This window comes from Ascaphus truei, unplaced genomic scaffold (assembly GCF_040206685.1).
Source record: "Ascaphus truei isolate aAscTru1 unplaced genomic scaffold, aAscTru1.hap1 HAP1_SCAFFOLD_206, whole genome shotgun sequence".
In the NCBI taxonomy this organism is placed as follows: Eukaryota; Metazoa; Chordata; class Amphibia; order Anura; family Ascaphidae; genus Ascaphus; species Ascaphus truei.
This window is the reverse complement of record NW_027454968.1, coordinates 208,481-233,692: the sequence shown is the minus strand read 5'-3', so window position 1 is coordinate 233,692 and position 25,212 is coordinate 208,481. Positions and strand designations below refer to the sequence as shown.

The 25,212-nt window shown below is 48.2% G+C and overlaps 1 protein-coding gene across 4 annotated transcripts in view; it reads left to right on the top strand.

The window, feature by feature from the left end:
* LOC142477230 (rho GTPase-activating protein 27-like) overlaps positions 1-25,212 on the top strand; it is a 104,120-nt gene that overhangs the window by 52,456 nt on the left and 26,452 nt on the right. For all 4 annotated transcript variants that reach the window (XM_075582225.1, XM_075582223.1, XM_075582224.1 and 1 more), the window contains exons 8-9: positions 1,048-1,135; positions 1,897-2,001. In XM_075582225.1, coding sequence (XP_075438340.1) covers positions 1,048-1,135; positions 1,897-2,001 — 193 coding nt within the window. The remainder of the gene's footprint in view (positions 1-1,047; positions 1,136-1,896; positions 2,002-25,212) is intronic.

Genomic DNA, 25,212 nt, shown 5'->3' with positions numbered 1-25,212 from the left:
ACACTGGGGACCTCATCTCACACTGGGGACCTCATCTCACACTGGGGACCTCATCTCACACTGTGGACCTCCTCTCACAGGGGACCTCCTCCCACAGGGTACTTCCTCAGAGAAGGAACCTCCTCTCACACATAGGGGACCTCGTCTCACACAAGGAACCACCTCCCATAGGGAACTCACACAAACGGGAGCATCCTGAGGAAATCAAACCCCTCCCAAGTCTAACTTTAAAAACATACATCAAAAATAGTGTCAGATTTGGGTATAAATAAAAAAGTATAAATTTCCCAAACGAGACCCCTTAATCGCGTTTCGCCGCCACGACTGCCTCAGGGAGATGTTGGCGCTTGTCGGCTCTATCTGCGTCTGTCTGTGACGAGATGAGGGGTTTATGGGGCATGTGTGAGGCGCTTAGGGCGGAGTTACGTTTGTATGTGGGTGTAGGTCCGTGACGGTTGTTTTTCTCCATCACCTTAACGGTGGCGGCATTTTGTTTAGCGCAAATTACTAGCGGGGCGCTCAACAAATTCTAGAAAAACTCTTCATAAAAACGCTGCGTTTCAGGCAGAGAAAAGTGCACATTTTTTTACACGCAAGTGCCTTGGCGCAGGGGGGCTCAACTCCAGTCCTCAAGCACCCCCCTCCCCCCTCCCAACAGGCCAGGTTTTCAGGATATCCCCGCTTCAGCACAGGTGGCTCAATCAGTCCCTACTTCAGCACAGGTGACTTAATCAGTCCCTGCTTCAGCACAGGTGGCTCAATCAGAGGCTCAGTCAAAGAGCCACCTATGCTGAAGTTGGATTATCCTGAAAACCTGTCCTGTTGGGGGGAGGCTTGAAGACTGGAGTTGAGCTCTCTCCTGAGCGCAAACCACTTTCTTGATACATAGAAACGAGTCTTTTCTCCTTTTGGGTAATTTAAGGATGTCTTTGACCTCAGGAGAGGGTCCCATCACTCGGATGACTCCCCCCGAGTGACAAAGTTATCCCCCCGGAAAATGCAGCTGAAGAATGTTCTATTCCCTTTTTTTCCCTTTGTGACCTACAGAAAGAACTGGAGCTCGTCTTGGACGGTTCTAGAGGGCGGGATTCTGACCTTTTTTAAGGACTCGAAGAATCTGTCGTCCAACAGTTCGGTGAGAGGTTTAACCCAATCGACAATGTAAACGGTTGATGTTCTAGTCTTCCCGTGGCCAACGTCCGATCACAACCAGACATGTCGAGGACGCTCTTCAAACTGTGGGGATGAAGTGTTACAGAATCGATCTTATTGTTTAGTTCTTGTGCGTCTTCTTGCTGTATATCACATGAGCCTCGTCCCCCGGAGCATGGACCTACCCAAAGCGGGCAAGAAAGAGAAACGTATAGTGTAGCACGGGGGTGGCCAACTCCAGTCCCGAAGGGCCACCAACAGGTCAGTCGTTGACTGATCCGCTGATTGAGCCACCTGTGCTGACGCAGGGATGTCCTGACTTGTTGGTGGCCCTTGAGGACACTGGAGTTGGCCACTCCTGGTGTAGTATATCAAGAACGTATTACATCAAAACGCGCGTGTTGTACTGTACACACGGCGCGATTGGCTCCCCTCTATGAGTCCTACATCACTTCCAGTATCTCTGTCTTTCTCCTCACTACCAGTGACCGTTTTGGGGTCGGAATCTAGATGTCTCACCCACCCAACGCGTTCCGCTGCAGCGGCTTCCTCAGGAGTTGTCTCCCATACATTAGATTGCACTATGGGGAAAGCCCTTCTAGGTTGTGCACAATTACTGACGCATTTTGTGTGGATATCGAGGCTGAATGTTGTGGCTATTTGCATGTCTAGCGTGTAAGGCAGGAATGGCAGCGCTGTGCGCGCAGTATCACGGGACGTGTCGCGTTCTTCTCTCGCTCCTAGAAGCAGCCGTCTTCGTTAACCACCCCAGAGCACACGGTCAAGTTACGAGGGGCGTCGCTTGCATGGGCCAGCAAGGAGAAGTCCAGCAAGAAGAACGTGTTAGAGGTGAGAGCCGGGAATCCGTCGCCGCTCGGCCTTCAGCCGTGGTAGGACGCAGGCCCTCTGGCGGCTTTCATAGCAACCAGGACCGCTCGAGCCAAGCTCCCGGTACGGACTGGTGGTGTCCTCCTCGACCACTGTGGTCGGGCTCCCCCTCAAGCCGAGCCTATTTGCTATGTCTATTACATGTAGAGTAGAGCAGGGGGGCTCAACTCCATGTCTCAAGCCCCCTCCACCCCAACAGGTCAGATTTGAAAGATATCCCAGCTTCAGCACACCTTCAGCACAGTCGAAGACTGAGCCCCTGATTGAGCCACCTGTGCTGAAGCAGGGATATCCTGAGAACTTTCATTGAACAGATCGCATTCGTTTCTCAGACGAGCTTCAACCGGCCGACACAGGTAATAGCCATCAAAATTAAAAGAACGCGCCACCCGGAAGATATAAAAAGACACATCCCCCCCCCCCAAAAAAAAACTAAATCCAGTGTAATACGTCAGGGAAATTATAGTGTATTCCATTCATTTGAATGACTTTGGGATTTCGAAGTTAGGCCGCAGCCACGGTGCGAGCCACGGTGTGAGCCACGGCGCGCACGGCTCTGACAAACTGCAGGGGATCAAAGGGTCCGGCCATAGTGCACGCGAAGAGGCGCAGCAGACGTTCCAGGAGACCACAGATTTTGTGTTTTATCACGTGAGCGGTTCAGCCAATGACGGCGAACCAGTGTCCCTGACGTCTTGGCCACGCCTCCCCGTCGCTGTGGATCTCAGGTCACAGAATCGCTCAGCCGACAGTGGCGGGTGACGCATGCGCGACGTCGTGCGCGCACTATATCCGGGGCCTTATATAGGTATATTGAATGAGTTTGGGACTTTGCAGTCTTGGTGTTTTGCACAATATAATTCTTCATCCTTTGTGCTGCCACGTATTGAGATACACTTTGTGCTGCCACGTATTGAGATACACGTTGTGCTGCCACGTATTGAGATACACGTTGTGCTGCCACGTATTGAGATACACTTTGTGCTGCCACGTATTGAGATACACTTTGTGCTGCCACGTATTGAGATACACTTTGTGCTGCCACGTATTGAGATACACTTTGTGCTGCCACGTATTGAGATACACTTTGTGCTGCCACGTATTGAGATACACTTTGTGCTGCCACGTATTGAGATACACTTTGTGCTTCCACGTATTGAGATACACTTTGTGCTGCCACGTATTGAGATACACTTTGTGCTGCCACATATTGAGATACACTTTGTGCTGCCACGTATTGAGATACACTTTGTTAGAAGTGTTTAGCGAGATCACGTTTTATTCACTATATAGAGAGTATAGGAAAGCTTTACAAGGCTGCGGATGTAGTGGGCGAGCGACACAGCGCAGGCGTCACGCGCGCGCCCAGCTTCAAATTCCAGAATGTGTAACCTGTCTCGCCGAATCCCACGGTGCTTAAACATAAAAGGTGCAAAGAGATGTCTGGGAGGAGGGATATTGGCGCCCGCGTTTTGTTAATCAAAGCTGTGTAATACAGCAGCCAACACTTTACAGGGGTCCGTGTTACAATAGGTGAGAAGCAAATTGAGTGTCATTACCCAGAGTCCTTTGCTGCAGTGGAAGCAATGTACGCTAAGAGATTAATGGGGAAAGGCGGGGATGCAGAACTGTGTGTAACGTGAGATATTAAATTACTGCCTTCTCTGTGTATAAAAGATCTGTATATTTGGGTGCCTGGCATTGCATTGTATTGTGGCCGGTGTATATTTGGGTGTCTGGCATTGCATTGTATTGTGGCCGGTGTATATTTGGGTGCCTGGCATTGCATTGTATTGTGACCGGTGTATATTTGGGTGCCTGGCATTGCATTGTATTGTGGCCGGTGTATATTTGGGTGCCTGGCAGTGCATTGTATTGTGTCCGGTGTATATTTGGGTGTCTGGCATTGCATTGTATTGTGGCCGGTGTATATTTGGGTGCCTGGCATTGCATTGTATTGTGGCCGGTGTATATTTGGGTGCCTGGCATTGCATTGTATTGTGTCCGGTGTATATTTGGGTGCCTGGCAGTGCATTGTATTGTGTCCGGTGTATATTTGGGTGCCTGGCATTGCATTGTATTGTGGCCGGTGTATATTTGGGTGCCTGGCATTGCATTGTATTGTGGCCGGTATATATTTGGGTGCCTGGCATTGCATTGTATTGTGGCCGGTGTATATTTGGGTGCCTGGCATTGCATTGTATTGTGGCCGGTGTATATTTGGGTGCCTGGCATTGCATTGTATTGTGGCCGGTGTATATTTGGGCGCCTGGCGTTGCATTGTATTGTGGCCGGTGTATATTTGGGTACCTGGCATTGCATTGTATTGTGGCCGGTGTATATGTGGGCGCCTGGCATTGCATTGTATTGTGGCCGGTGTATATTTGGGTGCCTGGCATTGCATTGTATTGTGGCCGGTGTATATTTGGGTGTCTGGCATTGCATTGTATTGTGGCCGGTGTATATTTGGGTGTCTGGCATTGCATTGTATTGTGTCCGGTGTATATTTGGGTGTCTGGCATTGCATTGTATTGTGGCCGGTGTATATTTGGGTGCCTGGCATTGCATTGTATTGTGGCCGGTATATATTTGGGTGCCTGGCATTGCATTGTATTGTGGCCGGTGTATATTTGGGTGCCTGGCATTGCATTGTATTGTGGCCGGTGTATATTTGGGTGCCTGGCATTGCATTGTATTGTGGCCGGTGTATATTTGGGTGCCTGGCATTGCATTGTATTGTGGCCGGTGTATATTTGGGTGCCTGGCATTGCATTGTATTGTTGCCGGTGTATATTTGGGTGCCTGGCATTGCATTGTATTGTGGCCGGTGTATATTTGGGTGCCTGGCATTGCATTGTATTGTGGCCGGTGTATATTTGGGTGTCTGGCATTGCATTGTATTGTGGCCGGTGTATATTTGGGTGCCTGGCATTGCATTGTATTGTGGCCGGTGTATATTTGGGTGCCTGGCATTGCATTGTATTGTGGCCGGTGTATATTTGGGTGTCTGGCATTGCATTGTATTGTGGCCGGTGTATATTTGGGTGCCTGGCATTGCATTGTATTGTGGCCGGTGTATATTTGGGTGCCTGGCATTGCATTGTATTGTGGCCGGTGTATATTTGGGTGCCTGGCATTGCATTGTATTGTGGCCGGTGTATATTTGGGTGTCTGGCATTGCATTGTATTGTGACCGGGGTATATTTGGGCGCCTGGCATTGCATTGTATTGTGGCCGGTGTATATTTGGGTGCCTGGCATTGCATTGTATTGTTGCCGGTGTATATTTGGGTGCCTGGCATTGCATTGTATTGTGGCCGGTGTATATATGGGTGCCTGGCATTGCATTGTATTGTGGCCGGTGTATATCTGGGTGTCTGGCATTGCATTGTATTGGGGCCGGTGTATATTTGGGTGCATGGCATTGCATTGTATTGTGACCGGTGTATATTTGGGTGTCTGGCATTGCATTGTATTGTGGCCGGTGTATATTTGGGTGCATGGCATTGCATTGTATTGTGGCCGGTGTATATTTGGGTGTCTGGCATTGCATTGTATTGTGGCCGGTGTATATTTGGGTGCCTGGCGTTGCATTGTATTGTGGTCGGTGTATATTTTGGTGCCTGGCGTTGCATTGTATTGTGGCAGGTGTATATTTGGGTGTCTGGCGTTGCATTGTATTGTGGCCGGTGTATATTTGGGTGACTGGCATTGCATTGTATTGTGGCCGGTGTATATTTGGGTGCCTGGCATTGCATTGTATTGTGGCCGGTGTATATTTGGGTGCCTGGCATTGCATTGTATTGTGGCCTGTGTATATTTGGGTGCCTGGCATTGCATTGTATTGTGGCCGGTGTATATTTGGGTGCCTGGCATTGCATTGTATTGTGGCCGGTGTATATTTGGGTGCCTGGCATTGCATTGTATTGTGGCCGGTGTATATTTGGGTGTCTGGCATTGCATTGTATTGTGGCCGGTGTATATTTGGGTGCCTGGCATTGCATTGTATTGTGACCGGTGTATATTTGGGTGCCTGGCATTGCATTGTATTGTGACCGGTGTATATTTGGGTGCCTGGCATTGCATTGTATTGTGGCCGGTGTATATTTGGGTGTCTGGCATTGCATTGTATTGTGGCCGGTGTATATTTGGGTGCCTGGCATTGCATTGTATTGTGGCCGGTGTATATTTGGGTGCCTGGCATTGCATTGTATTATGCCCGGTGTATATTTGGGTGCCTGGCATTGCATTGTATTGTGGCCGGTGTATATGTGGGTGCCTGGCGTTGCATTGTATTGTGGCCGGTGTATATTTGGGTGCCTGGCATTGCATTGTATTGTGGCCGGTGTATATTTGGGTGCCTGGCATTGCATTGTATTGTGGCCGGTGTTTATTTGGGTGCCTGGCGTTGCATTGTATTGTGGCCGGTGTATATTTGGGTGTCTGGCATTGCATTGTATTGTGGCCGGTGTATATTTGGGTGCCTGGCATTGCATTGTATTGTGGCCGGTGTATATTTGGGTGCCTGGCATTGCATTGTATTGTGGCCGGTGTATATTTGGGTGCCTGGCATTGCATTGTATTGTGGCCGGTGTATATGTGGGTGCCTGGCATTGCATTGTATTGTGGCCGGTGTATATTTGGGTGCCTGGCATTGTATTGTGGCCGGTGTATATTTGGGTACCTGGCATTGCATTGTATTGTGGCCGGTGTATATTTGGGTGCCTGGCATTGCATTGTATTGTGGCCGGTGTATATTTGGGTGCCTGGCATTGCATTGTATTGTGGCCGGTGTATATTTGGGTGCCTGGCATTGCATTGTATTGTGGCCGGTGTATATTTGGGTGCCTGGCGTTGCATTGTATTGTGGCCGGTGTATATTTGGGTGCCTGGCATTGCATTGTATTGTGGCCGGTGTATATTTGGGTGCCTGGCATTGCATTGTATTGTGGCCGGTGTATATTTGGGTGCCTGGCATTGCACTGTATTGTGACTGGTGTATATTTGGATGCCTGGCATTGCATTGTATTGTGGCCGGTGTATATTTGAGTGCCTGGCATTGCATTGTATTGTGGCCGGTGTATATGTGGGTGCCTGGCATTGCATTGTATTGTGGCCGGTGTATATTTGGATGCCTGGCATTGCATTGTATTGTGGCCGGTGTATATGTGGGTGTCTGGCATTGCATTGTATTGTGGCCGGTGTATATTTGGATGCCTGGCATTGCATTGTATTGTGGCCGGTGTATATTTGGGTGCCTGGCATTGCATTGTATTGTGGCCGGTGTATATGTGGGTGCCTGGCATTGCATTGTATTGTGGCCGGTGTATATTTGGATGCCTGGCATTGCATTGTATTGTGGCCGGTGTATATTTGGGTGTCTGGCATTGCATTGTATTGTGGCCGGTGTATATTTGGATGCCTGGCATTGCTTTGTATTGTGGCCGGTGTATATTTGGGTGTCTGGCATTGCATTGTATTGTGGCCGGTGTATATTTGGGTGCCTGGCATTGCATTGTATTGTGGCCGGTGTATATGTGGGTGCCTGGCATTGCATTGTATTGTGGCCGGTGTATATTTGGGTGCCTGGCATTGCATTGTATTGTGGCCGGTGTATATTTGGGTGCCTGGCATTGTATTGTGGCCGGTGTATATTTGGGTACCTGGCATTGCATTGTATTGTGGCCGGTGTATATTTGGGTGCCTGGCATTGCATTGTATTGTGGCCGGTGTATATTTGGGTGCCTGGCATTGCATTGTATTGTGGCCGGTGTATATTTGGGTGCCTGGCATTGCATTGTATTGTGGCCGGTGTATATTTGGGTGCCTGGCGTTGCATTGTATTGTGGCCGGTGTATATTTGGGTGCCTGGCATTGCATTGTATTGTGGCCGGTGTATATTTGGGTGCCTGGCATTGCATTGTATTGTGGCCGGTGTATATTTGGGTGCCTGGCATTGCACTGTATTGTGACTGGTGTATATTTGGATGCCTGGCATTGCATTGTATTGTGGCCGGTGTATATTTGAGTGCCTGGCATTGCATTGTATTGTGGCCGGTGTATATGTGGGTGCCTGGCATTGCATTGTATTGTGGCCGGTGTATATTTGGATGCCTGGCATTGCATTGTATTGTGACCGGTGTATATTTGGGTGCCTGGCATTGCATTGTATTGTGGCCGGTGTATATTTGGGTGCCTGGCATTGCATTGTATTGTGGCCGGTGTATATTTGGGTTTCTGGCATTGCATTGTATTGTGGCCGGTGTATATGTGGGTGCCTGGCATTGCATTGTATTGTGGCCGGTGTATATTTGGATGCCTGGCATTGCATTGTATTGTGGCCGGTGTATATTTGGGTGCCTGGCATTGCACTGTATTGTGACTGGTGTATATTTGGATGCCTGGCATTGCATTGTATTGTGGCCGGTGTATATTTGGGTTTCTGGCATTGCATTGTATTGTGGCCGGTGTATATTTGGGTGCCTGGCATTGCATTGTATTGTGGCCGGTGTATATTTGGGTGCCTGGCATTGCATTGTATTGTGGCCGGTGTATATTTGGGTGCCTGGCATTGCATTGTATTGTGGCCGGTGTATATTTGGGTGCCTGGCATTGCATTGTATTGTGGCCGGTGCATATTTGGGTGCCTGGCATTGCATTGTATTGTGGCCGGTGTATATTTGAGTGCCTGGCATTGCATTGTATTGTGGCCAATGTATATTTGGGTGCCTGGCATTGCATTGTATTGTGGCCGGTGTATATTTGGGCGCCTGGCATTGCATTGTATTGTGGCCGGTGTATATTTGGGTGCCTGGCATTGCATTGTATTGTGGCCGGTGTATATTTGGGTGCCTGGCATTGCATTGTGTTGTGGCCGGTGTATATTTGGGTGCCTGACATTGCACTGTATTGTGGCCGGTGTATATTTGGGTGCCTGACATTGCATTGTATTGTGGCCGGTGTATATTTGGGTGCCTGACATTGCATTGTATTGTGGCCGGTGTATATTTGGGTGCATGGCATTGCATTGTATTGTGGCCGGTGTATATTTGGGTGCCTGACATTGCATTGTATTGTGGCCGGTGTATATTTGGGTGCCTGACATTGCATTGTATTGTGGCCGGTGTATATTTGGGTGCCTGGCATTGCATTGTATTGTGGCCGGTGTATATTTGGGTGCCTGGCATTGCTTTGTATTGTGGCCAATGTATATTTGGGTGCCTGGCATTGCATTGTATTGTGGCCAATGTATATTTGGGTGCCTGGCATTGCATTGTATTGTGGCCGGTGTATATTTGGGTGCCTGGCATTGCATTGTATTGTGGCCGGTGTATATTTGGGTGCCTGACATTGCATTGTATTGTGGCCGGTGTATATTTGGGTGCCTGACATTGCATTGTATTGTGGCCGGTGTATATTTGGGTGCCTGGCATTGCATTGTATTGTGGCCGGTGTATATTTGGGTTCCTGGCATTGCATTGTATTGTGGCCGGTGTATATTTGGGTTTCTGGCATTGCATTGTATTGTGGCCGGTGTATATGTGGGTGCCTGGCATTGCATTGTATTGTGGCCGGTGTATATTTGGGTGCCTGGCATTGCATTGTATTGTGGCCGGTGTATATTTGGGTGCCTGGCATTGCATTGTATTGTGGCCGGTGTATATTTGGGTGTCTGGCGTTGCATTGTATTGTGGCCGGTGTATATTTGGGTGCCTGGCATTGCATTGTATTGTGGCCGGTGTATATTTGGGTGCCTGGCATTGCATTGTATTGTGGCCGGTGTATATTTGGGTGCCTGGCATTGCATTGTATTGTGGCCGGTGTATATTTGGGTGCCTGGCATTGCATTGTATTGTGGCCGGTGTATATTTGGGTGCCTGGCATTGCATTGTATTGTGGCCGGTGTATATTTGGGTGCCTGGCATTGCATTGTATTGTGGCCGGTGTATATTTGGGTGCCTGGCATTGCATTGTATTGTGGCCGGTGTATATGTGGGTGTCTGGCATTGCATTGTATTGTGGCCGGTGTATATTTGGGTGCCTGGCATTGCATTGTATTGTGGCCGGTGTATATTTGGGTGTCTGGCATTGCATTGTTTTGTGCCCGGTGTATATTTGGGTGCCTGGCATTGCATTGTATTGTGGCCGGTGTATATTTGGGTGCCTGGCATTGCATTGTATTGTGGCCGGTGTATATTTGGGTGCCTGGCATTGCATTGTATTGTGGCCGGTGTATATTTGGGTGTCTGGCATTGCATTGTATTGTGGCCGGTGTATATTTGGGTGCCTGGCATTGCATTGTATTGTGGCCGGTGTATATTTGGGTGCCTGGCATTGCACTGTATTGTGACCGGTGTATATTTGGGTGCCTGGCATTGCATTGTATTGTATTGTGGCCGGTGTATATTTGGGTGCCTGGCATTGCATTGCATTGTATTGTGGCCGGTGTATATTTGGGTGCCTGGCATTGCATTGTATTGTGACCGGTGTATATTTGGGTGCCTGGCATTGCATTGTATTGTGGCCGGTGTATATTTGGGTGCCTGGCATTGCATTGTATTGTGGCCGGTGTATATTTGGGTGCCTGGCATTGCATTGTATTGTGGCCGGTGTATATTTGGGTGTCTGGCATTGCATTTTATTGTGGCCGGTGTATATTTGTGTGTCTGGCATTGCATTGTATTGTGGCCGGTGTATATTTGGGTGCCTGGCATTGCATTGTATTGTGGCCGGTGTATATGTGGGTGCCTGGCATTGCATTGTATTGTGGCCGGTGTATATTTGGGTGCCTGGCATTGCTTTGTATTGTGGCCGGTGTATATTTGGGTGTCTGGCATTGCATTGTATTGTGGCCGGTGTATATTTGGGTGTCTGGCATTGCATTGTATTGTGGCCGGTATATATTTGGGTGCCTGGCATTGCATTGTATTGTGGCCGGTGTATATTTGGGTGCCTGGCATTGCATTGTATTGTGGCCGGTGTATATTTGGGTGCCTGGCATTGCATTGTATTGTGGCCGGTGTATATTTGGGTGTCTGGCATTGCATTGTATTGTGGCCGGTGTATATTTTGGTGCCTGGCATTGCATTGTATTGTGGCCGGTGTATATTTGGGTGTCTGGCATTGCATTGTATTGTGGCCGGTGTATATTTGGGTGCCTGGCATTGCATTGTATTGTGGCCGGTGTATATTTGGGTGTCTGGCATTGCATTTTATTGTGGCCGGTGTATATTTGTGTGTCTGGCATTGCATTGTATTGTGGCCGGTGTATATTTGGGTGCCTGGCATTGCATTGTATTGTGGACGGTGTATATGTGGGTGCCTGGCATTGCATTGTATTGTGGCCGGTGTATATTTGGGTGCCTGGCATTGCTTTGTATTGTGGCCGGTGTATATTTGGGTGTCTGGCATTGCATTGTATTGTGGCCGGTGTATATTTGGGTGCCTGGCATTGCATTGTATTGTGACCGGTGTATATTTGGGTGCCTGGCATTGCATTGTTTTGTTGCCGGTGTATATTTGGGTGCCTGGCATTGCATTGTATTGTGGCCGGTGTATATTTGGGTGTCTGGCATTGCATTGTATTGTGGCCGGTGTATATTTGGGTGTCTGGCATTGCATTGTATTGTGGCCGGTGTATATTTGGGTGTCTGGCAATGCATTGTATTGTGGCCGGTGTATATTTGGGTGCCTGGCATTGCATTGTATTGTGGCCGGTGTATATTTGGGTGCCTGGCATTGCATTGTATTGTGGCCGGTGTATATTTGGGTGCCTGGCATTGCATTGTATTGTGGCCGGTGTATATTTGGGTGTCTGGCATTGCATTTTATTGTGGCCGGTGTATATTTGGGTGTCTGGCATTGCATTGTATTGTGGCCGGTGTATATTTGGGTGCCTGGCATTGCATTGTATTGTGGCCGGTGTATATTTGGGTGTCTGGCAATGCATTGTATTGTGGCCGGTGTATATTTGGGTGCCTGGCATTGCATTGTATTGTGGCCGGTGTATATTTGGGTGCCTGGCATTGCATTGTATTGTGGCCGGTGTATATTTGGGTGCCTGGCATTGCATTGTATTGTGGCCGGTGTATATTTGGGTGTCTGGCATTGCATTTTATTGTGGCCGGTGTATATTTGTGTGTCTGGCATTGCATTGTATTGTGGCCGGTGTATATTTGGGTGCCTGGCATTGCATTGTATTGTGGCCGGTGTATATGTGGGTGCCTGGCATTGCATTGTATTGTGGCCGGTGTATATTTGGGTGCCTGGCATTGCTTTGTATTGTGGCCGGTGTATATTTGGGTGTCTGGCATTGCATTGTATTGTGGCCGGTGTATATTTGGGTGTCTGGCATTGCATTGTATTGTGGCCGGTATATATTTGGGTGCCTGGCATTGCATTGTATTGTGGCCGGTGTATATTTGGGTGCCTGGCATTGCATTGTATTGTGGCCGGTGTATATTTGGGTGCCTGGCATTGCATTGTATTGTGGCCGGTGTATATTTGGGTGTCTGGCATTGCATTGTATTGTGGCCGGTGTATATTTTGGTGCCTGGCATTGCATTGTATTGTGGCCGGTGTATATTTGGGTGCCTGGCGTTGCATTGTATTGTGGCCGGTGTATATTTGGGTGCCTGGCATTGCATTGTATTGTGGCCGGTGTATATTTGGGTGTCTGGCATTGCATTTTATTGTGGCCGGTGTATATTTGTGTGTCTGGCATTGCATTGTATTGTGGCCGGTGTTATATTTGGGTGCCTGGCATTGCATTGTATTGTGGACGGTGTATATGTGGGTGCCTGGCATTGCATTGTATTGTGGCCGGTGTATATTTGGGTGCCTGGCATTGCTTTGTATTGTGGCCGGTGTATATTTGGGTGTCTGGCATTGCATTGTATTGTGGCCGGTGTATATTTGGGTGCCTGGCATTGCATTGTATTGTGACCGGTGTATATTTGGGTGCCTGGCATTGCATTGTTTTGTTGCCGGTGTATATTTGGGTGCCTGGCATTGCATTGTATTGTGGCCGGTGTATATTTGGGTGTCTGGCATTGCATTGTATTGTGGCCGGTGTATATTTGGGTGTCTGGCATTGCATTGTATTGTGGCCGGTGTATATTTGGGTGCCTGGCATTGCATTGTATTGTGGCCGGTGTATATTTGGGTGTCTGGCAATGCATTGTATTGTGGCCGGTGTATATTTGGGTGCCTGGCATTGCATTGTATTGTGGCCGGTGTATATTTGGGTGCCTGGCATTGCATTGTATTGTTGCCGGTGTATATTCGGGTGCCTGGCATTGCATTGTATTGTGGCCGGTGTATATTTGGGTGCCTGGCATTGCATTGTATTGTGGCCGGTGTATATTTGGGTGCCTGGCATTGCATTGTATTGTGGCCGGTGTATATTTGGGTGCCTGGCATTGCATTGTATTGTTGCCGGTGTATATTTGGGTGCCTGGCATTGCATTGTATTGTGGCCGGTGTATATTTGGGTGCCTGGCATTGCATTGTATTGTGGCCGGTGTATATTTGGGTGCCTGGCATTGCATTGTATTGTGGCCGGTGTATATTTGGGTGCCTGGCATTGCATTGTATTGTTGCCGGTGTATATTTGGGTGCCTGGCATTGCATTGTATTGTGGCCGGTGTATATTTGGGTGCCTGGCATTGCATTGTATTGTGGCCGGTGTATATTAGGGTGTCTGGCGTTGCTTTGTATTGTGGCCGGTGTATATTTGGGTACCTGGCATTGCATTGTATTGGGACCGGTGTATATTTGGGTGCCTGGCATTGCATTGTATTGTTGCCGGTGTACTGCACCGACACACTTTATTCGAGCAAATACCCAGTATGTACCTGGCAGATACCTGGAATGCGCCACTCCTCACCTCTGACAAGCCCCGTTGCGTTTGCCTTCCCAGCCTGGGTTCATGCCTGGCTGACGGGCGGCTGATCTGTTAAATGATAATGATAAGGATTTAATAGGCTGCAATGCTTCGCGTGTCTACCAGATGGCATAAATTCATGAATTGTAATGCAGTATATATAAATATACTGTGCAGTATTGCAGCCAGCGGGAATAAAATGCTTAAATCCCTGCATGGAAAATACCTCAATGAACTCGGGCAGAAAACAGTCACAAACCTCAATACACCCGGGTATACCCGAATTCGTGGGACTAGCCAAGCTCGAATAAAGTGTGTCGCCAGTGTATATTTGGGTGCCTGGCGTTGCATTGTATTGTGGCCGGTGTATATTTGGGTGCCTGGCGTTGCATTGTATTGTGGCCGGTGTATATTTGGGTGCCTGGCATTGCATTGTATTGTGGCCGGTGTATATTTGGGTGCCTGGCATTGCATTGTATTGTGGCCGGTGTATATTTGGGTGCCTGGCATTGCATTGTATTGTGGCCGGTGTATATTTGGGTGCCTGGAATTGCATTGTATTGTGGCCGGTGTATATTTGGGTGTCTGGCATTGCATTGTATTGTGGCCGGTGTATATTTGGGTGCCTGGAATTGCATTGTATTGTGGCCGGTGTATATTTGGGTTCCTGGCATTGCATTGTATTGTGGCCGGTGTATATTTGGGTGCCTGGCATTGCATTGTATTGTGGCCGGTGTATATTTGGGTGCCTGGCATTGCATTGTATTGTGGCCGGTGTATATTTGGGTGCCTGGCATTGCATTGTATTGTGGCCGGTGTATATTTGGGTGCCTGGCATTGCATTGTATTGTGGCCGGTGTATATTTGGGTGCCTGGCATTGCATTGTATTGTGGCCGGTGTATATTTGGGTGCCTGGCATTGCATTATATTGTGGCCGGTGTATATTTGGGTGCCTGGCATTGCATTGTATTGTGGCCGGTATATATTTGGGTGTCTAGCATTGCATTGCATTGTATTGTGGCCGGTATATATTTGGGTGCCTGGCATTGCATTGTATTGTGGCCGGTGTATATTTGGGTGCCTGGCATTGCATTGTATTGTGGCCGGTGTATATTTGGGTGCCTGGCATTGCATTGTATTGTGGCCGGTGTATATTTGGGTGCCTGGCATTGCATTGTATTGTGGCCGGTGTATATTTGGGTGCCTGGCATTGCTTTGTATTGTGGCCGGTGTATATTTGGGTGTCTGGCATTGCATTGTATTGTGGCCGGTGTATATTTGGGTGCCTGGCATTGCATTGTATTGTGGCCGGTGTATATTTGGGTGCCTGGCATTGCATTGTATTGTGGCCGGTGTATATTTGGGTGCCTGGCATTGCATTGTATTGTGGCCGGTGTATATTTGGGTGCCTGGCATTGCATTGTATTGTGGCCGGTGTATATTTGGGTGTCTGGCATTGCTTTGTATTGTGGCCGGTGTATATTTGGGTGCCTGGCATTGCTTTGTATTGTGGCCGGTATATATTTGGGTGTCTGGCATTGCATTGTATTGTGGCCGGTGTATATTTGGGTGCCTGGCATTGCATTGTATTGTGGCTGGTGTATATTTGGGTGTCTGGCATTGCATTGTATTGTGGCCGGTGTATATTTGGGTGTCTGGCATTGCATTGTATTGTGGCCGGTGTATATTTGGGTGCCTGGCGTTGCATTGTATTGTGACCGGTGTATATTTGGGTGTCTGGCATTGCTTTGTATTGTGGCCGGTGTATATTTGGGTGCCTGGCATTGCTTTGTATTGTGGCCGGTATATATTTGGGTGTCTGGCATTGCATTGTATTGTGGCCGGTGTATATTTGGGTGCCTGGCGTTGCATTGTATTGTGACCGGTGTATATTTGGGTGTCTGGCATTGCTTTGTATTGTGGCCGGTGTATATTTGGGTGCCTGGCATTGCTTTGTATTGTGGCCGGTATATATTTGGGTGTCTGGCATTGCATTGTATTGTGGCCGGTGTATATTTGGGTGCCTGGCATTGCATTGTATTGTGGCTGGTGTATATTTGGGTGTCTGGCATTGCATTGTATTGTGGCCGGTGTATATTTGGGTGCCTGGCATTGCATTGTATTGTGGCCGGTGTATATTTGGGTGCCTGGCGTTGCATTGTATTGTGACCGGTGTATATTTGGGTGTCTGGCATTGCTTTGTATTGTGGCCGGTGTATATTTGGGTGCCTGGCATTGCTTTGTATTGTGGCCGGTATATATTTGGGTGTCTGGCATTGCATTGTATTGTGGCCGGTGTATATTTGGGTGCCTGGCATTGCATTGTATTGTGGCCGGTGTATATTTGGGTGTCTGGCATTGCATTGTATTGTGGCCGGTGTATATTTGGGTGTCTGGCATTGCATTGTATTGTGGCCGGTGTATATTTGGGTGCCTGGCATTGCATTGTATTGTGGCCGGTATATATTTGGGTGTCTGGCATTGCATTGTATTGTGGCCGGTGTATATTTGGGTGCCTGGCATTGCATTGTATTGTGGCCGGTGTATATTTGGGTGCATGGCATTGCATTGTATTGTGGCCGGTGTATATTTGGGTGCCTGGCGTTGCATTGTATTGTGGCCGGTGTATATTTGGGTGCCTGGCATTGCATTGTATTGTGGCCGGTGTATATTTGGGCGCCTGGCATTGCATTGTATTGTGGCCGGCGTATATTTGGGTGCCTGGCATTGCATTGTATTGTGACCGGTGCATATTTGGGTGCCTGGCATTGCATTGTATTGTGGCCGGTGTATATTTGGGTGCCTGGCATTGCATTGTATTGTGGCCGGTGTATATTTGGGTGCCTGGCATTGCATTGTATTGTGGCCGGTGTATATTTGGGTGCCTGGCATTGCATTGTATTGTGGCCGGTGTATATTTGGGTGTCTGGCATTGCATTGTATTGTGGCCGGTGTATATTTGGGTGCCTGGCATGGCATTGCATTGCATTGTACTGTGGCCGGTGTATATTTGGGTGCCTGGCATTGCATTGTATTGTGGCCGGTGTATATTTGGGTGCCTGGCATTGCATTGTATTGTTGCCGGTGTATATTTGGGTGCCTGGCATTGCATTGTATTGTGGCCGGTGTATATTTGGGTGCCTGGCATTGCTTTGTATTGTGGCCGGTATATATTTGGGTGTCTGGCATTGCATTGTATTGTGGCCGGTGTATATTTGGGTACCTGGCATTGCATTGTATTGGGACCGGTGTATATTTGGGTGCCTGGCATTGCATTGTATTGTTGCCGGTGTACTGCACCGACACACTTTATTCGAGCAAATACCCAGTATGTACCTGGCAGATACCTGGAATGCGCCACTCCTCACCTCTGACAAGCCCCGTTGCGTTTGCCTTCCCAGCCTGGGTTCATGCCTGGCTGACGGGCGGCTAATCTGTTAAATGATAATGATAAGGATTTAATAGGCTGCAATGCTTCGCGTGTCTACCAGATGGCATAAATTCATGAATTGTAATGCAGTATATATAAATATACTGTGCAGTATTGCAGCCAGCGGGAATAAAATGCTTAAATCCCTGCATGGAAAATACCTCAATGAACTCGGGCAGAAAACAGTCACAAACCTCAATACACCCGGGTATACCCGAATTCGTGGGACTAGCCAAGCTCGAATAAAGTGTGTCGCCAGTGTATATTTGGGTGCCTGGCGTTGCATTGTATTGTGGCCGGTGTATATTTGGGTGCCTGGCGTTGCATTGTATTGTGGCCGGTGTATATTTGGGTGCCTGGCATTGCATTGTATTGTGGCCGGTGTATATTTGGGTGCCTGGCATTGCATTGTATTGTGGCCGGTGTATATTTGGGTGCCTGGCATTGCATTGTATTGTGGCCGGTGTATATTTGGGTGTCTGGCATTGCATTGTATTGTGGCCGGTGTATATTTGGGTGCCTGGCATTGCATTGTTTTGTTGCCGGTGTATATTTGGGTGCCTGGCATTGCATTGTATTGTGGCCGGTGTATATTTGGGTGCCTGGCATTGCATTGTATTGTTGCCGGTGTATATTTGGGTGCCTGGCATTGCATTGTATTGTGGCCGGTGTATATTTGGGTGCCTGGAATTGCATTGTATTGTGGCCGGTGTATATTTGGGTGTCTGGCATTGCATTGTATTGTGGCCGGTGTATATTTGGGTGCCTGGAATTGCATTGTATTGTGGCCGGTGTATATTTGGGTTCCTGGCATTGCATTGTATTGTGGCCGGTGTATATTTGGGTGCCTGGCATTGCATTGTATTGTGGCCGGTGTATATTTGGGTGCCTGGCATTGCATTGTATTGTGGCCGGTGTATATTTGGGTGCCTGGCATTGCATTGTATTGTGGCCGGTGTATATTTGGGTGCCTGGCATTGCATTGTATTGTGGCCGGTGTATATTTGGGTGCCTGGCATTGCATTGTATTGTGGCCGGTGTATATTTGGGTGCCTGGCATTGCATTATATTGTGGCCGGTGTATATTTGGGTGCCTGGCATTGCATTGTATTGTGGCCGGTATATATTTGGGTGTCTAGCATTGCATTGCATTGTATTGTGGCCGGTATATATTTGGGTGCCTGGCATTGCATTGTATTGTGGCCGGTGTATATTTGGGTGCCTGGCATTGCATTGTATTGTGGCCGGTGTATATTTGGGTGCCTGGCATTGCATTGTATTGTGGCCGGTGTATATTTGGGTGCCTGGCATTGCATTGTATTGTGGCCGGTGTATATTTGGGTGCCTGGCATTGCTTTGTATTGTGGCCGGTGTATATTTGGGTGTCTGGCATTGCATTGTATTGTGGCCGGTGTATATTTGGGTGCCTGGCATTGCATTGTATTGTGGCCGGTGTATATTTGGGTGCCTGGCATTGCATTGTATTGTGGCCGGTGTATATTTGGGTGCCTGGCATTGCATTGTATTGTGGCCGGTGTATATTTGGGTGCCTGGCATTGCATTGTATTGTGGCCGGTGTATATTTGGGTGTCTGGCATTGCTTTGTATTGTGGCCGGTGTATATTTGGGTGCCTGGCATTGCTTTGTATTGTGGCCGGTATATATTTGGGTGTCTGGCATTGCATTGTATTGTGGCCGGTGTATATTTGGGTGCCTGGCATTGCATTGTATTGTGGCTGGTGTATATTTGGGTGTCTGGCATTGCATTGTATTGTGGCCGGTGTATATTTGGGTGTCTGGCATTGCATTGTATTGTGGCCGGTGTATATTTGGGTGCCTGGCGTTGCATTGTATTGTGACCGGTGTATATTTGGGTGTCTGGCATTGCTTTGTATTGTGGCCGGTGTATATTTGGGTGCCTGGCATTGCTTTGTATTGTGGCCGGTATATATTTGGGTGTCTGGCATTGCATTGTATTGTGGCCGGTGTATATTTGGGTGCCTGGCGTTGCATTGTATTGTGACCGGTGTATATTTGGGTGTCTGGCATTGCTTTGTATTGTGGCCGGTGTATATTTGGGTGTCTGGCATTGCTTTGTATTGTGGCCGGTGTATATTTGGGTGCCTGGCATTGCTTTGTATTGTGGCCGGTATATATTTGGGTGTCTGGCATTGCATTGTATTGTGGCCGGTGTATATTTGGGTGCCTGGCATTGCATTGTATTGTGGCTGGTGTATATTTGGGTGTCTGGCATTGCATTGTATTGTGGCCGGTGTATATTTGGGTGCCTGGCGTTGCATTGTATTGTGACCGGTGTATATTTGGGTGTCTGGCATTGCTTTGTATTGTGGCCGGTGTATATTTGGGTGCCTGGCATTGCTTTGTATTGTGGCCGGTATATATTTGGGTGTCTGGCATTGCATTGTATTGTGGCCGGTGTATATTTGGGTGCCTGGCATTGCATTGTATTGTGGCTGGTGTATATTTGGGTGTCTGGCATTGCATTGTATTGTGGCCGGTGTATATTTGGGTGTCTGGCATTGCATTGTATTGTGGCCGGTGTATATTTGGGTGCATGGCATTGCATTGTATTGTGGCCGGTGTATATTTGGGTGCCTGGCGTTGCATTGTATTGTGGCCGGTGTATATTTGGGTGCCTGGCATTGCATTGTATTGTGGCCGGTGTATATTTGGGCGCCTGGCATTGCATTGTATTGTGGCCGGTGTATATTTGGGTGCCTGGCATTGCATTGTATTGTGACCGGTGCATATTTGGGTGCCTGGCATTGCATTGTATTGTGGCCGGTGTATATTTGGGTGCCTGGCATTGCATTGTATTGTGGCCGGTGTATATTTGGGTGCCTGGCATTGCATTGTATTGTGGCCGGTGTATATTTGGGTGCCTGGCATTGCATTGTATTGTGGCCGGTGTATATTTGGGTGCCTGGCATTGCATTGTATTGTGGCCGGTGTATATTTGGGTGTCTGGCATTGCATTGTATTGTGGCCGGTGTATATTTGGGTGCCTGGCATGGCATTGCATTGCATTGTACTGTGGCCGGTGTATATTTGGGTGCCTGGCATTGCATTGTATTGTGGCCGGTATATATTTGGGTGTCTAGCATTGCTTTGTATTGTGGCCGGTGTATATTTGGGTGTCTGGCATTGCTTTGTATTGTGGCCGGTGTATATTTGGGTGCCTGGCATTGCTTTGTATTGTGGCCGGTATATATTTGGGTGTCTGGCATTGCATTGTATTGTGGCCGGTGTATATTTGGGTGCCTGGCATTGCATTGTATTGTGGCCGGTGTATATTTGGGCGCCTGGCATTGCATTGTATTGTGGCCGGTGTATATTTGGGTGCCTGGCATTGCATTGTATTGTGGCCGGTGTATATTTGGGTGTCTGGCATTGCATTGTATTGTGGCCGGTGTATATTTGGGTGTCTGGCATTGCATTGTATTGTGGCCGGTGTATATTTGGGTGCCTGGCATTGCATTGTATTGTGACCGGGGTATATTTGGGTGCCTGGCATTGCATTGTATTGTGACCGGTGTATATTTGGGTGCCTGGCATTGCATTGTATTGTGGCCGGTGTATATGTGGGTGCCTGGCATTGTATTGTGGCCGGTGTATATTTGGGTGTCTGGCATTGAATTGTACTGTGGCCGGTTTATATGTGGGTGCCTGGCATTGCATTGTACTGTGGCCGGTGTATATTTGGGTGCCTGGCATTGCATTGTATTTTGGCCGGTGTATATTTGGGTGCCTAACATTGCACTGTATTGTGACCGGTGTATATTTGGGTGCCTGGCATTGCATTGTATTGTGGCCGGTGTATATTTGGGTGCCTGGCATTGCATTGTATTGTGGCCGGTGTATATTCGGGTGCCTGGCATTGCATTGTATTGTGGCCGGTGTATATTTGGGTGCCTGGCATTGCATTGTATTGTGGCCGGTGTATATTTGGGTGCCTGGCATTGCATTGTATTGTGGCCGGTGTATATTTGGGTGCCTGGCATTGCATTGTATTGTTGCCGGTGTATATTTGGGTGCCTGGCATTGCATTGTATTGTGGCCGGTGTATATTTGGGTGCCTGGCATTGCATTGTATTGTGGCCGGTGTATATTTGGGTGCCTGGCATTGCATTGTATTGTGGCCGGTGTATATTTGGGTGCCTGGCATTGCATTGTATTGTTGCCGGTGTATATTTGGGTGCCTGGCATTGCATTGTATTGTGGCCGGTGTATATTTGGGTGCCTGGCATTGCATTGTATTGTGGCCGGTGTATATTAGGGTGTCTGGCGTTGCTTTGTATTGTGGCCGGTGTATATTTGGGTACCTGGCATTGCATTGTATTGGGACCGGTGTATATTTGGGTGCCTGGCATTGCATTGTATTGTTGCCGGTGTATATGTGGGTGCCTGGCATTGCATTGTATTGTGGCCGGTGTATATTTGGGTGCCTGGCATTGCATTGTATTGTGGCCGGTGTATATTTGGGTGCCTGGAATTGCATTGTATTGTGGCCGGTGTATATTTGGGTGTCTGGCATTGCATTGTATTGTGGCCGGTGTATATTTGGGTGCCTGGAATTGCATTGTATTGTGGCCGGTGTATATTTGGGTTCCTGGCATTGCATTGTATTGTGGCCGGTGTATATTTGGGTGCCTGGCATTGCATTGTATTGTGGCCGGTGTATATTTGGGTGCCTGGCATTGCATTGTATTGTGGCCGGTGTATATTTGGGTGCCTGGCATTGCATTGTATTGTGGCCGGTGTATATTTGGGTGCCTGGCATTGCATTGTATTGTGGCCGGTGTATATTTGGGTGCCTGGCATTGCATTGTATTGTGGCCGGTGTATATTTGGGTGCCTGGCATTGCTTTGTATTGTGGCCGGTATATATTTGGGTGTCTGGCATTGCATTGTATTGTGGCCGGTGTATATTTGGGTGCCTGGCATTGCATTGTATTGTGGCTGGTGTATATTTGGGTGTCTGGCATTGCATTGTATTGTGGCCGGTGTATATTTGGGTGTCTGGCATTGCATTGTATTGTGGCCGGTGTATATTTGGGTGCCTGGCATTGCATTGTATTGTGGCCGGTATATATTTGGGTGTCTGGCATTGCATTGTATTGTGGCCGGTGTATATTTGGGTGCCTGGCGTTGCATTGTATTGTGACCGGTGTATATTTGGGTGTCTGGCATTGCTTTGTATTGTGGCCGGTGTATATTTGGGTGCCTGGCATTGCTTTGTATTGTGGCCGGTATATATTTGGGTGTCTGGCATTGCATTGTATTGTGGCCGGTGTATATTTGGGTGCCTGGCATTGCATTGTATTGTGGCTGGTGTATATTTGGGTGTCTGGCATTGCATTGTATTGTGGCCGGTGTATATTTGGGTGCCTGGCGTTGCATTGTATTGTGACCGGTGTATATTTGGGTGTCTGGCATTGCTTTGTATTGTGGCCGGTGTATATTTGGGTGCCTGGCATTGCTTTGTATTGTGGCCGGTATATATTTGGGTGTCTGGCATTGCATTGTATTGTGGCCGGTGTATATTTGGGTGCCTGGCATTGCATTGTATTGTGGCTGGTGTATATTTGGGTGTCTGGCATTGCATTGTATTGTGGCCGGTGTATATTTGGGTGTCTGGCATTGCATTGTATTGTGGCCGGTGTATATTTGGGTGCCTGGCATTGCATTGTATTGTGGCCGGTATATATTTGGGTGTCTGGCATTGCATTGTATTGTGGCCGGTGTATATTTGGGTGCCTGGCATTGCATTGTATTGTGGCCGGTGTATATTTGGGTGCATGGCATTGCATTGTATTGTGGCCGGTGTATATTTGGGTGCCTGGCGTTGCATTGTATTGTGGCCGGTGTATATTTGGGTGCCTGGCATTGCATTGTATTGTGGCCGGTGTATATTTGGGCGCCTGGCATTGCATTGTATTGTGGCCGGTGTATATTTGGGTGCCTGGCATTGCATTGTATTGTGACCGGTGCATATTTGGGTGCCTGGCATTGCATTGTATTGTGGCCGGTGTATATTTGGGTGCCTGGCATTGCATTGTATTGTGACCGGTGCATATTTGGGTGTCTGGCATTGCTTTGTATTGTGGCCGGTGTATATTTGGGTGTCTGGCATTGCATTGTATTGTGGCCGGTGTATATTTGGGTGCCTGGCATTGCATTGTATTGTGGCCGGTGTATATTTGGGTGCCTGGCATTGCATTGTATTGTGGCCGGTGTATATTTGGGTGCCTGGCATTGCATTGTATTGTGGCCGGTGTATATTTGGGTGCCTGGCATTGCATTGTATTGTGGCCGGTGTATATTTGGGTGCCTGGCATTGCATTGTATTGTGGCCGGTGTATATTTGGGTGTCTGGCATTGCATTGTATTGTGGCCGGTGTATATTTGGGTGCCTGGCATGGCATTGCATTGCATTGTACTGTGGCCGGTGTATATTTGGGTGCCTGGCATTGCATTGTATTGTGGCCGGTATATATTTGGGTGTCTAGCATTGCTTTGTATTGTGGCCGGTGTATATTTGGGTGTCTGGCATTGCTTTGTATTGTGGCCGGTGTATATTTGGGTGCCTGGCATTGCTTTGTATTGTGGCCGGTATATATTTGGGTGTCTGGCATTGCATTGTATTGTGGCCGGTGTATATTTGGGTGCCTGGCATTGCATTGTATTGTGGCCGGTGTATATTTGGGCGCCTGGCATTGCATTGTATTGTGGCCGGTGTATATTTGGGTGCCTGGCATTGCATTGTATTGTGGCCGGTGTATATTTGGGTGTCTGGCATTGCATTGTATTGTGGCCGGTGTATATTTGGGTGTCTGGCATTGCATTGTATTGTGGCCGGTGTATATTTGGGTGCCTGGCATTGCATTGTATTGTGACCGGGGTATATTTGGGTGCCTGGCATTGCATTGTATTGTGACCGGTGTATATTTGGGTGCCTGGCATTGCATTGTATTGTGGCCGGTGTATATGTGGGTGCCTGGCATTGTATTGTGGCCGGTGTATATTTGGGTGTCTGGCATTGAATTGTACTGTGGCCGGTGTATATGTGGGTGCCTGGCATTGCATTGTACTGTGGCCGGTGTATATTTGGGTGCCTGGCATTGCATTGTATTTTGGCCGGTGTATATTTGGGTGCCTAACATTGCACTGTATTGTGACCGGTGTATATTTGGGTGCCTGGCATTGCATTGTATTGTGGCCGGTGTATATTTGGGCGCCTGGCATTGCATTGTATTGTGGCCGGTGTATATTTGGGTGCCTGGCGTTGCTTTGTATTGTGGCCGGTGTATATTTGGGTACCTGGCATTGCATTGTATTGGGGCCGGTGTATATTTGGGTGCCTGGCATTGCATTGTATTGTGGCCGGTGTATATTTGGGTGTCTGGCATTGCATTGTATTGTGGCCGGTGTATATTTGGGTGCCTGGCATTGCATTGTATTGTGGCCGGTGTATATTTGGGTGCCTGGCATTGCATTGTATTGTGGCCGGTGTATATTTGGGTGTCTGGCATTGCATTGTATTGTGGCCGGTGTATATTTGGGTGCCTGGCATTGCATTGTATTGTGGCCGGTGTATATTTGGGTGCCTGGAATTGCATTGTATTGTGGCCGGTGTATATTTGGGTGCCTGGCATTGCATTGTATTGTGGCCGGTGTATATTTGGGTGCCTGGCATTGCATTGTATTGTGGCCGGTGTATATTTGGGTGCCTGACATTGCATTGTATTGTGGCCGGTGTATATTTGGGTGCCTGGCATTGCATTGTATTGTGGCCGGTGTATATTTGGGTGCCTGGCATTACTCTGTATTGTGACCG